General features: G+C 41.6%; 1 protein-coding gene across 1 annotated transcript in view; it reads right to left on the bottom strand.

The window, feature by feature from the left end:
* Positions 1–17,001, bottom strand: part of TBC1D20 (TBC1 domain family member 20) — a 32,955-nt gene extending 15,954 nt beyond the window's left edge. The window contains exons 1-2 of the mRNA XM_060771863.2: positions 16,851–17,001; positions 2,163–2,348 (exon numbers count right to left, since the gene is read on the bottom strand). Of these exons, the coding sequence (XP_060627846.1) occupies positions 2,163–2,348; positions 16,851–16,893 (229 nt within the window). The 5' untranslated portion in view covers positions 16,894–17,001. The remainder of the gene's footprint in view (positions 1–2,162; positions 2,349–16,850) is intronic.
* Between the last annotated feature and the right edge of the window lie 432 nt (positions 17,002–17,433).

Raw genomic sequence — 17,433 nt, 5'->3', positions numbered from 1 at the left:
CTAAACAGCTCTCACAGTTAGGAAGTTCTTCCTTATGTTCAGATGGAATCTCCTTTCTTGTAGTTTGAAGCCATTGTTAGTGTCCTAGTCTCCAGGGAAGCACAAAACAAGCTTGCTCCCTCCTCCCTGTGGCTTCCTCTCACATATTTATACATGGCTATCATGTCTCCTCTCAGTCTTCTCTTCTTCAGGCTAAACATGCCCAGGTCCTTAAGCCGCTCCTCATAGGGCTTGTTCTCCAGATCCTTGTTCATTTTAGTCACCCTCCTCTGGACACATTCCAGCTTGTCAATATCTCTCTTGAATTGTGGTGCCCAGAATTGGACACAATATTCCAGGTGTGGTTAACCAACGCAGAATAGAGGGGTAGCATTACTTCCCTAGATCTAGACACTATGATCCTATTGATGCAGGCCAAAATCCCATTGGCTTTTTTTGCTGCCACACGACATTGTTGGCTCATGTTTAACCTGTTGTCCACGAGGACTCCAAGATCTTTTTCACACGTCCTGCTCTCGAGCCAGGCATTGTCCCCCATTTGTATTTCATTTTTTTCTGCCTAAGTGGAGTATCTTGCATTTCTCACTGTTGAACTTCATTTTGTTAGTTTTGGCCAATCATCTCTCTAATCTGTCAAGATCATTTTGAATCCTGCTCCTGTCCTCTGGAGTCTTGGCTCTCCCTCCCCATTTGGTGTCGTCTGCAAACTTGATGATCATGCCTTTTAACCCTTCGTCCAAGTCATTAATAAAGATGTTGAACAGGACTGGGCCCAGGACGGAACCCTGTGTCACTCCACTCGTCACTTCTTTCCAGGATGAAGAGGAAGCAGTCAGTTGCCAGTTTGAGTCTAACCAGCCCAAACTTTGTATCATTCAGTTATTACAGATGCTTATTTAAGTTCTTGTTTTAGTTTTCTCTCAACCTGAAATCTACTGATATCTCTCTCTCATGCATGTTTGACAGCAGTGGCTCCAACTCTTCAAACAGGGGGAAACCTGAATTGGTATTAACGTGTGATGATCATAAGATTCCAGTCTCCCGACCCCCGAGGGAAACGGACTCCTCAGAAAGTAAAATGAACCAATGAACCAAGGAACAAAAGAGACCTTGTGGTGCTTTTGCCTTGAGACCCATAAGACAGGCAATACTGTTAAGAAAAGAATTCAGAATCAGCTGCTTGAAATATTCAGAGTAAATTCAACTGGATAGTAAGTCACAATAACCAAGCATGACTTGCTTGGGATTTTGATTATTCTGGTTTAACAGAAAAAAACTATTTCAATAGAAAAGGGACACTCTTGATTGTGATTGTGCAAAAAGGGAGATAGATGCCAAGGCGATGAAATGGCTCAGGTTCACTGAAGGGAGTCAGTCCACTGGGGCCAACAGATGGTCAACTCGCATGGGAGAAATGAGTGGAAACTTGCTTTCAGGAATATTGTGACCCTGAGGATGGGACAAAAGCAGTTACTGATGTTCTGATTAGAGAACAGAGGCAACTAAAGGAAGAAGAGAGCAGGAAAAGGGCTTAGAAGCAAGAAGGAGACCTGGTGTTCAAGGAAGGAAGAGAACAACAAATGCTGAGAACAGAGCTTCCTGCACTGCGCCAAAAGAGTTACAAAATTAAAGTTAATTGAGATTTCAAAGGATATTGAAGTTTGCATCAGTGTGAAAGAACTTAGAGTGCCAGCAAGCCACGCTCTACCACTTAAGAGAACTCATCAATTATTTCACTGAGTGGATACTAGAAGCTTGGGCTCCTGCCAGAAACAGATCCTTGAACAGGACACATTTTGCCATGTGGCAGCTCTAGCGAGCAAGTGGCTCAGCCCCAGCTAGGCTTTCCAATGTATTTAGAATGAAAATGTGGGGCCTGAAGCTAAAAAGACACAAGACTCTGGAGAGCGTCTCTGTGTGTTTTAAAACATTCCTGGATCTGCTTTTAACAGCATTAAATATGTAATAAGGAACAGCTCTGCCCACTTACTGAAAGTAGGATTCATGGGGAAAGAGATCTCCATTTACACAAAGAAAATACAAGATGTACAAACTATACTTGTATTTGTTTTCTCTGTGTGTACCAAGCCCTGTGCCACACCTACACAAGCTCAAAGGTTCCCACAGCCCTTCCTCAAAGGGGAGGCGTCTGATGGTCTCACCTGGCGGAGGGGGCAGGTCCTCGGTGTTCACATTAAGGAGCTTTGGCCAGACTCTGCGGCGAATCTCATCCACCAGGAGACCCCCTTCGCTGATCGCCATGCGCCGGAGGGCAGCCACGTCCACAGGGTCACTGCTCAGCGCCTGGAAGATCTCGGCCTCTTTCCTTTTTTTCTTTGGATCACAGTCTGGGGAGAGAAATAAAAGCCATGTAGAGTAGCACCTGAGAAGCATTTTCCCTCAACAATTGTAATGGTCTCCATTCAGAGGCATGGACAACACCAAAACATGACTTGAACAGAGAGCTTCGCAAGCTATCTAGTGGAGAGAAACATTTTTTCCTAATGTGCCATGGAATCATAGAATCAAAGAGCTGGAAGAGACCTCGTGGGCCATCCAGTCCAACCCCATCCTGCCAAGAAGCAGGAAAATTGCATTCAAAGCACTCCTGAGAGATGGCCATCCAGCCTCTGCTTCAAAGCCTCCAAAGAAGGAGTCTCCACCACACCCTGGGGCAGAGAGAGAGATTCACTGCTGAACAGCTCTCACCATTAGGAAGTTCTTCCTAATGTTCAGATGGAATCTCCTTTCCTGTAGTTTGAAGCCACTGTTCTGCATCCCAGTCTGCAAAACAGAACAAAAAAAGCTTGCTCCCTCCTCCCTATGACTTCCCCTTACATATTTATACATGGTCATCATGGCTCCTTGTAGCCTTCTCTTCTGCAGGCTAAACATGCTCAGCTCTTTAAGCCGCTCCTCTTAGGGCTTGTTCTCCAGACTCTTGATCATTTTAATTGTCCTCCTCTGGACATATTCCAGCTCATCAACATCTCCCTTCAACTGCATTGCCCAGAATTGGACACAGTGTAATTCCAGGTGTGATTGGACCAAGGCAGAATAGAGAAGTAGCATGACTTTCCTGCATCTAAGCATTAGACTCCTATTGATGCAGGCCAAAATCATTGGCTTTTTTTAGCTGCTGCATGACATTGTTGGCTCATGTTTACCTTCCTGTCCATGAGGACGCCAAGGTCTTTTTCACATGCCCTGCTGTCGAGCCAGGCATCGTCCCCCATGTTGTATCTTTGCATTTCCCTCATTCTGTATCTTTGCATTTCATTTTTTCTGCCTAAGTGGAGTATCTTGCATTTTTCTCTGTTGAACTTCATTTTGTTCGTTTTGGCCCATCTCTCTTATCTGTTAACATTGTTTTGAATTCTGCTCTTCAAGTTGCTTTCAAGAGGACAATAATGGATCTGTTCTAGAAGAAACCATATTTGTTGTGGCTAACTGCCATCACATTGACTTCATCATATGGTGACACCATGAATAGGAGACTCCCAAATCATCCTATCATCAACCACTCTGCTCAGAGCTCTCTTGGTTGAGTCTTTCTATCTGGAAAGTGGTCTTCTTTTTTCTTTGTTGCTTTCTATCTTAGTAAGGATTATTGTCTTTTTGAGGGGGTCACCTCTTGTTAGGATATGGCCAAAGTACAAGAGCTTCAGTTTAGCCATCTTGGTTTCTAGGAATCACTCCGGTCTGATTTGTTCCAGGATCCATTTATTTGTCTTTTTAGCTGTCCACAGTATCTGCAGAACTCTCCTCCAGTATCACACTTAAAATGGGTTGATTTCCTTCCTTTCTGCTTTCTTCACTGTTCAGCTTTCACAACCATATGTGAAAGCAAGTATTTCACCATAAAAGCAAACACGTAACCCTTAACATCATGAATGTTTGTGACACTGTTGTGAACTAATAACTTTATGAATTCATCTGCAGTGTCGACTTACACCTCTCTCTATTATTAGAATGACCTTCTTAATTTGAAAACCACTTTACGACAAAAGACCAGCCACTAATGTCTTCCTTTCAGTTTTGTGTTATCCGCAGGCTGACTGTTTAGATCTATATTTAAAGCCGTCTCTCAGCTGTTTTCTGGGAAAATGAAAGATCTGTCAGTCAGGTTCATAGCCTAGTTTTCCAACAGCTGCTATTCCTGCGTAGCTGATAATTCCCTTCTGGCAACATGCATCTTAATAAGGTCACATCAGAAAATATTACATCACAGAAAGCGTCTTGCATCTTCATACGGGCATAACCTGATCTAAGTGAATTACGCACCATGTACTTGTAGTGTCACTCCAACAAGATGAATTGCCTTCATTCTGGTTGAAGGAGCTGGGAGTTATAGTCCAACAAATCTGGGTGGCCTAGGCAACGTTTGTTGTTTCAACTCTTAAAGATTAGCCTCTTTGTTCTTTCAGAACAATGCAAAACACCACATTAATAAATCAAATCTTTTAAAGAGCGAATAACTATCACATTGGATAGTAAATGAACCCAAAAAGCCAAATACATTGTGCACAATGTAAACAAACTCCCACCAGCCTATATCCTTTGCTCTTACATTGTGACTGTTGCTACAAATAGGATCAAAGCCAAGAAAAAGCTGGTGATAATCAGCTGCTTTATGTTTTCCTGAATGATGGACTAAATTATATACGGAAACTAAGAAGATTCTCCAACGCTGGGGCAAAACCTCACTACCTCTGAGGATGCTTGCCATAGATGCAGGCGAAACGTCAGGAGAAAATGCCTCTAGACCAGTGGTTCTCAACCTTCCTAATGCCGTGACCCCGGAATACAGTCCCTCATACTGTGGTGATCCCCAACCATAATATTGTTTTCGTTGCTACGTCATAACAGTCATGTTACTACTGTTATAAATCATAGTGTAAATATCTGATATGCAGGATGCATTTTCATTCACTAGACCAAACAGGGCACAAATACCCAATACACCCAAATGTGAATGCTAGTGGGGTTGGGGGAGGATTGATTTTGTAATTTGGGAGTTGTAGTTGCTGGGATTTATAGTTCACTTCTAATCAAAGAGCATTCTGAACTCCACCAGTGATGGATTTGAACCAAACTTGGCTCCCATGACCAATGGAACACACTGGAAGGGTTTGATGGGCATTGACCTTGAGTTTGGGAGTTGTAGTTCACCTATATTCAGGGAGCACTGTGGACTCATGCAATGGTGGATCTGGACCAAACTTGGCACAAATACTCAATATGTCCAAATGCGAACACTGGTGGAGTCTGGGGAAAATAGATCTTGACATTTGGGAGCTGTAGTTGCTGGGATTTATAGTTCATTACAATCAAATAACATTCTGAACTCCACCAACGATATAATTGGCTCAAACTTCCCACATGGAATCCCCATGACTATCAGAAAATACTGTGTTTTCTTATGGTCTTTGGCGACCCCTCTGACACCCTCTCGCGACCCCCTCAGGAGACCCCCAGGTTGAGAAACACTGCTCTAGACCATGGCCATACAGCTCGAAAAAACCTACAACCCAGTGATTTTGGCCATGAAAGCCTTTGACAATACAAAAGAGAAATGGCTGGAGGGGAAAAAACATCTCATTCTGAAAGCCAAGGACAAAGAGAAATGGGCACTTTGTTCGCACATTGCTGCTTCTTTCATAAGAGCCGGCCAGTCCCACTGGGATCCCACTGCTGAGCCTTAGATTTTGGATTTCAGCAATCTGACTTTCATGTGTTTACTTGGCATGGCTCTTTCTCATGCTGGTTGGAATTTTTTAATCTACCAACTGCCAAGGCGAGGAAGGGAAAAGGCCAACTTCCCCCAAATTATCTGAACCCCTGCAGTTTCCTAAATAGCACTGTGCTCCTTAACATTTCCACCTGCGTGCGTTAAGGGTGTTTGGGAATGGGATTTCTCAAGCATTTCCCTTCCACAGACAACCGCAGAGAAGCAAGTGAGAATTAGCTCTACTCGACACCAAAGCATCCCCCCAAATAAGTAGGTCAAGCAAATTGGAGGAATGCTAGACCTGAATTCTAAAAATAAAGGCTCTGAAGTGATGTTGGCACATCTACCTAGGCTGGTTACTCTGACAACTGTAATATGTCATTGGAATTTGGAGGTTGCCTAGAGCAAGAAATCCCTCTCCAAGCATCTCTCTTTCTCTTTCTATCACACAAACACACAGAGAGTTTCCCTCCCATACTGCATTGCCACATAGGAAAAACACAGCATTTTGTCAAGGTAGAGTGATTTCCCAACCCCGTCCCTACTATTCTGGATTTCCTGTTATATAGCAGCATATGGGCTGTCAGCAGGCATAGGGGGGTGACAGGAAAAGCACACCTTCTTAACAGAGCAGCAAAGGAATGGAAGAGAATGAAAATTAATTTGAAAGATTTTATTTATTTATTATTTTTTACTAGCTGTACCCGCCACGTGTTGCTGTGGCCACCCTTCTCTCTTTCTCTCCTTCTCTCCCTCCTTCCTTCACTCCCTCTTTCCTTCCCATTTTTCCTTCTCTTCTTCTTTCTTTCTCTATCTCTTTACTTCCTTTCCCCTTTTTCTTTCTCTTCTGCTGTCTCTCTTTTCTTCCTTCTCTTTCCTTCTTTCTCTACGTCTTCCCCCTTCTTTCGCTCCCTCTTTCCTTCCTTCTTTCCCTTTTTCTTTCCTTCTCTAACTTTTCTTCCTTCCCCCTTTTTTCTTTCCCTCCTTTCTTCCTTCTCTACCTCCTTCCTTCCTTCCTTCTCCCTTTCCCTCCCTCTTTCTTTTCTTTCTTTCCTCCCCTTCCCTCCCTCTTTCTTCCCTTTTTTCTGTATTGTCATTTAGCTTTTTGGGGATTTTTAAGTCCCTTCTGCTGTGTTTTTCAGTGTTTTTATGAGTGAAGGACATACATTGGGTTGTTAGGTGTGTTGTGTCCAAATTTGGTGCCAATTCATCCAGTGGTTTTTGAGTTCTGTTAATCCCACAAATGAACATTACATTTTTATTTATATAGATATTTATATCCCGCCCTTCTCAGCACAGCCTCACATGAGCATCAGAGGATGCTAACAACATAAATACCATAAAAATTACAATCCACACAAAAAATAATTTTAAAACATTGTTCAACATCATCAGTAAAATTTAACAATAAATAGATTAACGTGGCAGATTCTTACGAAAGAAGAGAAATCTGGATTTTCTAAGAGGCACTACAGTTTTGAATGGAGTACTGCAGTTGACTGTTGGACTTTCTTTAGTTTCTAACCTATTTTCCCACATTTGTTGTTTGCTTTGGTTAAATATCAAACTGATCACCTCCAAAAAAGCTTCAAAGACTCCAAAGCTGATAACAAATAAACAAACAAGGATGCCAGGTTGGGACAGGGGGAGGCACTCACTGATCACAATGCTTAGAAAGGAAGGCAGCATTATCTTACTAGCCTTTCCAAGAACCTTGTGAAGTCAGCTGACATGTCACCTCAGTATTATGTATTTGAGGAAGAGAAGATAAACAAATTACGAGAAGACAATAGTGACAGGAAGTGGCTTGCCTGAAACTTGGGGACGTTCTGGCCTATACAATCCTATACTAGTGCAGGCATGCTCAAGCCACCAAATGCAAACAAAAAGAGGGACACAAACATTTGTATTTGCAACTTTGGAAAAAGTACAAGGGTTGAATGGAGTATCACAGTTCAGCTTCCTATCAATTTATTTATTGTTTATTTATTTATTTAAAAAATTTATATTTCCCCCTTATCACCTCAAAGGGGACTCAGGGCAGACCACAGCATATATTCACACAAATTCACATACAATACATAAACATTAAAAAACATTTATCAAAATATTAAAATTTGCAGCCATCAGTAAAGAAAGCAGCAGGACAACTATGGTGAACTTCACATATCTGCTTTGTCTTCTCAAAACCACGAAACTATAAAGAATGAGCCTAGTATTTATTTATATATACAGTATATGTGTGTGGATGTGTGTATGTATATATACACTCACACATTAATGTGGATGTACTGTCATCAGCAGTTCAAGCCTGATTGGCTCTATGATCCATTTTTCCTAATGTTCACTTTTCTTCCTTGACTTTCTTCAGCAATTGCTTCATTTCTTTGCCATTTTCTGCTAGTAGAAATCTTCATATATTAAATGGTTTGTGTTCCTTTGTCATTTTCTGCCAGTAGAAATCTGCATATATTACATTGTTTGTGTTCCTTCCTCTAATTTCCACACTTCCTTCCTCTGAGTCTGAATCCTGCTTTACATATTAACATGTTCAGCATTCAAATTAAATAGGTAGGACGATAAAATGCAGCCTTGCCTAACCATCTTGCAAACTGGAAACCATTCCGTTTCCATATTCGGTCTCAATGATAGCCTTTTGTCCTGAGTACAGTTACAGATCAAGACAATCAAATGTTGAATTAAAAGTGATCCATAGTCTTTGGTGACCTATGTAATCATACATTGTACTTTTTAAATTATTTTTTTAAATAATTCTTAAAGCACAAACCGATTTTCTCCTGAAATTCTTTGCTGCACTCCATTACCCAATGAATGTATGCAATGTGATCTCTGCTGCCTCTTCCTTTCCTGAACACAGACTAAACATCTGGCATTTCTCACTCCATGGGCCCTTCCAGACAGGCCCTATATCCCAGGATCTGATCCTAGGTTTTCTGTTTAGCCCAGATTATCTGGCAGTGCGGACTGATATAATCCAGTTTAAAGCAGGGCCTGTCTGGAAGGGGCCCATATGAAGTAAATGTAGAATTTTGAGCATTACTTTGGTTGCATGGAAGATTAATGTGATGGTTTCTGTTGTTCCTATAGTCTCTGTTGTTCCCTTTCCTGGAAAGTATACTGGGTGTTTCTAATCTTGAGGCCATTCTTTTGTTTTCCATATCTGTTGACAAAATTTAGTTAGAATTAGAATAGATCCTGCCTTTGTAGCTTGAAGCATTTCTATTGATACACCACCTGCTGATGATTTATTTCTCCCAGGTGCCCAAAATACAGGTCCCATTTCTAAAATTGTAGTTTCATCTTCAAATTGTTTTTCTTTGAATGAATCTGTCATCTTTGTATCTCTTTTATACAGATTTTAAGTGTATTGTTTCCATGATATTGTAACAGTTTCCCCTGTTGGTCATACAGCATTCCCACTCTTTATTGACATTTCCCTTTGATATCTCGGATCTTGTGTAAGGCTTTTCCTGGGTTTTTTCTCTCCTTTCTGTTGTCCTTTTCTATTTCTTATGGTGGTTTTCTTAGTCCTTGTGCACAAGTTGCTGAACAGCTGCATTTGGGATTCCAACTCTACTTTTGCCACCTTTTACTCTGGCTTCTTGTCTGCCCTGAACTGCTTGAAGAGCTTCATCTGTCACCCACTTCAGCTTTCCTTTCTTTTTGGCTGTGGATAGTATCTTTTTACATTCTTTCCTGACAATATCCATGGCTTCAGCCCAGAGTTCTCCTGGCTGCTGGTCAATTAGGCTTCATCGTGCAAATCTGTTTTTCAAACCATCTTTGAATTCTAAAGAGATGTTATATAAGTTGTATGTTGGCACAATGTTCATTTTAGTGTCCTTCTTTAGCTTTACTCTGACTTTTGGTATTTGTAGTTTATGATATAGTTTTGCTTTGTACAGAAATAATGGAGCTTCTTCATCTTCTGCTTCCAATTGTGCTATTTGATTTCTACACTGGCCATTGGATGATGTCCATTTATACAGTCATCTCTTGGGTTGACTGAAGAATATGTTTGCAATAAACAAACTGTTTGGTCTCACAAAATTCAATTTCTCAATCTCTGAGACCCCATGTACACTGCCATGTAATCCAGATTATCAAATCAAATAATCCACATTATCTGCTTTGAACTGAATTATACAGTCTATACTGCCATGTAATCCAGTTCAGATAATCTGGATTTTATATGGCTGTGTAGAAGGGGCCTGAGAGATCCTCTAGCAATACTATTTCCCACTGCTGCTGACCAATACCTGTTTGGCACATTTAATCTGGCTCCTCAGCAAAAGCCTTCCTGACAAGGTAGACCCTACCAGCATGCCTCTCAGGAGTATGCAATCCCACCACCACAGAAAAGGAGGGTCATGGTGGGCCTACTGCATTTAGTTAAAGTTAATCCTACAGATGTGGGCTTGTGGTCTAATTTCTAAAACACTACAAATGGAAACACTTGTTTGTTTTAGCACGTCTCTACATAACTTTCACAAATACGGGAAAGAAAAACTGGATATCTGGCAATACCACCAGAACACATGTAGGCGGAGAATTTGAAATACTAGACAGTTTTGAACAACAATTCACAATCAGAAAGTACAACTAGAGGGGAAAAAACAGGAGGGAATATAAAGACTTTACAACAATACTCCCAGCTCGACCAATTCATGCTGGTTAGAATAAAGACATGCTCCTTAATTTATGTATAATTTTAGAGTGATTTTTCAGAGCGCTAGGCGAGTAAGCTACCGAAGTTCAGACAGGAGTAATCTTGCAGTACATTCAAGTATAATGGGATTTTGGCCTGCATCAAGAGGAGGATAGTGTCTAGATCTAGGGAAGTAATGCTACCCCTCTATTCTGCTTTGGTCAGACCACACCTGGAATATTGTGTCCAATTCTGGGCACCACAATTCAAGAGAGATATTGACAAGCTGGAATGTGTCCAGAGGAGGGTGACTCAAATGATCAAGGGTCTGGAGAACAAGCCCTATGAAGAGCGGTTTAAGGAACTGGGCATGTTTAGCCTGAAGAAGAGAAGGCTGAGAGGAGATATGATAGCCATGTATAAATATGTGAGAGGAAGCCACAGGGAGGAGGGAGCAAGCTTGTTTTCTGCTTCCTTGGAGACTAGGACGCAGAACAATGGTTTCAAACTACAAGAGAGGAGATTCCATCTGAACATGAGGAAGAACTTCCTGACTGTGAGAGCCGTTCAACAGTGGAACTCTCTGCCCCGGAGTGTGGTGGAGGCTCCTTCTTTGAAAGCTTTTAAACAGAGGCTGGATGGCCATCTGTCAGGGGTGATTTGAATGCAATATTCCTGCTTCTTGGCAGGGGGTTGAACTGGATGGCCCATGAGGTCTCTTCCAACTCTTTGATTCTATGATTCTATGATAAAGGGTTCAATTTGGCATGTCCTTTCATGGACGACAGTCCAGATCATCAGCAACACAGAAGAAAAGTCAAATAAAACTTCCTAGTCTTTCAACTACCACAACATTATTTAACGTAAGGATGGTTTCTCTCATTCTTTCAGTCTTTCAAGTACTAGAACATTATTTAAGGATGGTTTCGCTCATCCTTTCAGTCTTTCCTCGCTATTACTAACATGCATCAATGTCAAGGCAAGGGAACACTCTGACACAAATATATGACAGCAGCCTGTATAAGCTCTTTCTCATTCATGCATGCTTCAGTAGATCAATATATGCAAGATAATATGATACCTCTCCCTTATGACATGTCTCCCCTGATGGCGCAATCAAAAGTGAAACCAACCATAGATGTCGATAACTGCAGACTTCTCATTTTCATATAATCACAGAATTAAGCCTGAGACAGGGAATGGCTCAGCTATCACTACTCAGAGTAAGGGAATAGATAGACAAAAGCCTTCCTCTAACATGGCTTTCAAAAATATGGTGTGTGTGTGTGGGGGGGGGGGGCATATGAGCAAAGTCTCTTATCATTCCAAAAGAATATATACTTAATCATTATTTTCCAACTGTCTCATTTACTCTAGAAGGAAAGGCTTAAGAAGTGTGTGAATGTGTGTACTCAAATGCATTATAACAAGCTCACGTTCAATGTGAAGAAGTCAAAGAGGCTTCACCTGCTGAATTTCTGACTACACATTGCTTTGATTATGTTACTCGATTCTTCTAGGAATCTAATAATAATAATAATAATAATAATAATGTTCCAGAAGCATTCTCTCCTAATGTTTCAACCATATCTGTGGCAAGCATTCTCAGAGGTTGTGAAGCCTCACAACCTCTGAGGATTCCTGCTATAGATGTGAGTGAAACGTCAGGAGAGAATGCTTCTGGAACATGGCCATACAGCCTAGAAAACTCACAGAAATCCAGTGATTCTGGCCATGAAAGCCTTCGACAACACCATAATAATAGTATGTTATCTGCCTTTCCTCTCAGCTTGAAGCAGGGTACAACATAGTTATTAAAATACATAAATAAAATATATGACCATTAAAATATGTAACTTAAAAGACAAAGGGATTAAAACACATTCAAATCATGCCAATCCCTACACAACTATTGTTGTGTGTGCCTTCAAATTGATTTACGGCTATCCTAAGACAAAACTGCCTTAGAGTTTACTTGGCAAGAATAGTTCAGAAAAGGTTTGTTCTTGCCATCCTCAGAGGCTGAAAGAGTGTGACTTGTTCCGGTTCACTCAGAGAATAAAGGCAGTTTTATGCCTTTTTAAGGTCCATGGCTCCATTTTATGGAATCATGTGAGTTACGGTTTTAGAAGGTCCTTTAGCCTTCCTCTGTCAGAAAGGGCTGGTGTCCCACCAAACTATAAATCCCACAGCATTGAGGCAAGACAGTGAAAGTGGGGTGAAACCACATGAATTCTAGAGTGGAGTAGATGCTCCCTTGCTGTTCCATACACTTGGAATTCTTCCCCTGAATATTTGTAGACAGTTCTTTCCTTTGTTTCCTTTCAGTTAAAAACTTCCTCCCCACAACGCTTTTGCAATGTAAATGTAATCCTTGTTTATGTGGACTGGACAGCTTGATTTGCATGATATTGTATTCTTTTGTAATGTAACACAGAGTTAAAGACCTCTCTCTTTCAGCAGGCCTATCTTGTCAATTTTAAACTATATGTACATTTGATTGGTATCCATGATTTTAATGTATTTTAGTTTATTTATTTTAATAGTCTTGTATTTCATTTATGTATCTTTTAATGGTGTTGCATGCTCTTTCAAGCAACGAGGAAAGGCAAGTAACAAATAACATGTATTAGTATTATTATATTTACGTAGCACCATCAAACAGACATAATGCTTTACAATAAACAACTGAAATAGTGGGTCCTGCTGAAGGATAATTCATTTTACAATTGTATTATATGCAGTAGGATTTATATGCTAATGGTACTTCCTTCCCTGTGAATTTGTATATGTAAATATATATCTATTAGCATTTAAAATTATACACTGCTTTTGGTTGCTTTACTTGCAGAGCATCATGCACACTGAGTACACTATATAAATAAACAATGCCAATAAGTATTATTATAATTAGTGCAACAACAGACATATTATACACATATAATAATTAGTAATGTGTTTATTAGTACTATCGGTACTAGTACTGGATAACCCTAATACTTATTATAATTATAAAGCTATAATAATAAATGCTATTTTTACAATAGTCATAATTTCATGGCTGGAATCACAGGTTGTTGTAGGTTTTTTCGGGCTATATGGCCATGCTCTAGAGGCATTCTCTCCTGACATTTCACCTGCATCTATGGCAAGCATCCTCAGAGGTAGTGAGGTCTGTTGGAAATAGGAAAACTGGGTTTATATATCTGTAGAATGACCAGGGTGGGACAAAGAACTCTTACCTGTTGGAGCTAGGTGTGAATGTTTCAACTGCCCACCTTAATTAGCATTTGATGGCCTGGCAGTTTGTGTGTGTGTGGCTTGTTAGTACCTGGGAATCTTTTGTTGAGAGGTGATTAGCTGTCCCTGATTGTTTCCTCTCTGGAGTTTCCCTGTGTTTGGGTGTTGTTTTGCTGTTATAATTTTAGAGTTTTTTAATACTGGTAGCCAGATTTTGTTCATTTTCATGGTTTTGTCCTTTCTGTTGAAATTGTCCACCTGATTCTTATGGATTTCAATGGCTTCTCTGTGTAGTCTGACATGGTGGTTGTTACAAGTGGTCCAGCATTTGGGTTGTTGTAGGTTTTTTCGGGCTATATGGCCATGTTCTAGAGGCATTCTCTCCTTAGAGGAGAGAATGCCTCTAGAACATGGCCATATAGCCTGAAAAAACCTACAACAACCTAGTGATTCCAGCCATGAAAGCCTTCGACAATACACGGTGTTCTCAAATAAAATGCTGTGTCCAGGTTGGTTCATCAGGGGCTCTGCTATGGCTGACTTCTCTGGTTGACGTAGTCTGCAGTGCCTTTCATGTTCCTTGGACATTCCACAGATATATAAACCCAATTTTCCTAATTCAAACAGACTTCACAACCTCTGAGGATGCTTACCATAGTTGCAGGCGAAACGTCAGGAGAGAATGCCTCTAGAACATGGCCATGCAGCCCGAAAAAACCTACAACACCCCAGAGATTTTGGCCATGAAAGCCTTCGACAATACAAAGATCTGACGGTTTACCAACCTGGACACAGCATATTATTTGAGAACACAGAAATGCAGGACCACTCTCACAACCACCAGGTCAGACTACATAGAGAAGCCATTGAAATCCATAAGCATGTGGACAACTTCAACAGAAAGGAGGAAACCATGAAAATGAACAAAATCTGGCTACCAGTATTAAAAAAACCTCTAAAATCACAACAGCACAACAACAGAAAGGAAACAAACAAGGACATCTAATCACCTGTCAACAAAAGATTGCCCCAGGCACTGCCAGGCCATAAATGCTCATCAAGGTGGTCAGTTGAAACATTCACACCTAGCTCCAGCAGACAAGAGTTCTTTGTCCCACCCTGGTCATTCCACAGATATATAAACCCTTTTTCCTATATCCAACAGACCTCTCAACCTCTGAGGATGCTTGTCATAGATGCAGGCGAAACGTCAGGAGAGAATGCCTCTAGAACATGGCCATGCAGCCCGAAAAAACCTACAACAACACAATAACTATGACTTTGTATTTCTGGGCGCAAAGATTACTGCACATGCAGACTGTGGCCAGGAAATCAGAAGACGCTTCCTTCTTGGGAGGAGAGCAGTGTCCAGTCTCGATAAAATAGTAAAGAGTAGAGACATCAGACTGGCAACAAAGATCCGCCTAGTCAAAGCCATGGATTTCCCTGTAGTAACCTACGGATGTGAGAGCTGGACCTTAGGGAAGGCTGAGCGAAGGAAGAGAGATGCTTTTGAGCTGTGGTGTTGGAGGAAAGTTCTGAGAGTGCCTTGGACTGCGAGAAGATCCAACCAGTCCATCCTCCAGGAAATAAAGCCCGACTGCTCACTGGAGGGAAGGAGACTAGAGACAAAGTTGAAGTCCTTTGGCCACATCATGAGGAGACAGGAAAGCCTAGAGAAGACAATTATGCTGGGGAAAGTGGAAGGAAAAAGGAAGAGGGGCTGACCAAGGGCAAGATGGATGGATGGCATCCTTGAAGTGACTGGATTGACCTTGAAGGAGCTGGGGTGGTGACGGCCGACAGGGAGCTCTGACGTGGGCTGGTCCATGAGGTCCATGAGGTCCATGAAGACTGAACGAATGAACAACAACACACAAATATATACACACACATTCACACAAAACACATATTAAAAGACTGGGCCACAACAACAGGGGGTGACTAGTAAATAAATAAAATTCTTATTATCATAACTATAATATACCTTGAAGGCATAGCAAATAAAGTATTATTATTACCATGGCTACTAAAACAATAACAATACTTATTGCAACTTTAATCACAACATTGATTTATAGCTTTCATTAACAATAACAATTCTTACTATGACTATCATAACTATAAAAATCGTCATTATTACAGCTAGTAAGGTCTGGACAACAAGCCCTATGAGGAGCAGCTTAAGGAGCTGGGCATGTTTAGCCTGAAGAAGAGAAGGCTGGGAGGGGATATGATAGCCATGTATAAATATGTGAGAGGAAGCCACAGGGAGGAGGGAGCAAGCTTTTTTTCTGCTTCCTTGGAGACTAGGACGCGGAACAATGGCTTCAAACTACAAGAGAGGAGATTCCATCTGAACATTAGGAAGAACTTCCTGAATGTGAGAGCCGTTCAGCAGTGGAACTCTCTGCCCCGGAGTGTGGTGGAGGCTCCTTCTTTGGCAGCTTTTAAGCAGGGGCTGGATGGCCATCTGTCAGGGGTGATTTGAATGCAATATTCCTGCTTCTTGGCAGAATGGGGTTGGACTGGATGGCCCATGAGGTCTCTTCCAACTCTTTGATTCTATGATTACCCCAGGCACTGCCTGGCCATCAAATGCTAATCAAGGTGGTCAGTTGAAACATTCACACCTAGCTCCAGCAGACAAGAGTCCTTTGTCTCACCCTGGTCATTCCACAGATATATAAACCCTTTTTCCTATGTCCAACAGACCTCACTACCTCTGAGGATGCTTGCCATAGATGCAGGCGAAACGTCAGGAGAGAACGCTTCTGGAACATGGCCATACAGCCTGAAAAAACCTACAACAACCCAATAATAGTTCTTACTATGACTATCATAACTATAAAAATAGTTATTAATACAACTAGTATAACATTAAAATAGTAATTGCAGCATTACAACTATAACAACATTATAGCTACTGTAACAATAACTATCTTTATAATAATATTAATAATTCCCCTAAAAGGTCCCACTTGAGACTTCTGGAAATGGGGAGAGACATCACTCTCTCTCCATTTTCCAGAATCCTGCCCATTAATTGAACGGCCTCCTCTGATTGGCCTTTCTGTAAATCACTCAGCGTGGGGGGCGGGCTCTCCGCTTGGCCACGCCCCTCCCCTCGGGCCTAGTCTCCCCTTCGGACCCTCCGAGCAGCGGCTTGTCCTAAAGGCCCAGGCCCGTGGCTACCCGGTGGGGACATACCTCGCCTCCCGTTGCCATCCGGCGCCGGCCTCCGGAGGGCCATGGTTTCCGGGAACCGCCGAGGAGCATGCCTTTCCCTCTTCTCCTCTCAGCCGTCCGGCCCTCAGTTAGTTAGCCCCGCCCCCTTTCGCTTCTTCGCCTGGCCCCGCCCACACACGTCACCGCAGAGGAGTAAACAGCAGCTCACGCTTGGACGCCAGTGCGCATGCGCCTGAAAAATACCCGCCTCTGTTCTAGCTGGGTGGGGTTTGGGCGCCATAGAAGAAAGTTTAGAGTGAGCATAGAATCACAACTTCCGGGTAGCGTGATGAAATCTATATAAATAAAAAAGTAATGTTCGTTTGTGGGATTAACAGAACTCAAAAACCACTGGAGGAATTGATACCAAATTTGGACACCACACACCTAACAGTCCAACGAGTGCCCATCACCCCTAAACACACACACACACACACAACCCCAGCGGAACAGACTTAAAAAACCTCAAAATACACAATATACATATACACATACACTCATATACATATACACATGCACACATTCATACACACAGGTATATATATGCTCTGGCATAGACACTGAG

Source organism: Anolis sagrei, chromosome 4 (assembly GCF_037176765.1).
Source record: "Anolis sagrei isolate rAnoSag1 chromosome 4, rAnoSag1.mat, whole genome shotgun sequence".
Taxonomy (NCBI): domain Eukaryota; kingdom Metazoa; phylum Chordata; class Lepidosauria; order Squamata; family Dactyloidae; genus Anolis; species Anolis sagrei.
The sequence above is the reverse complement of the archived record's forward strand: the minus strand, read 5'-3'. Positions and strand labels throughout refer to the sequence as shown.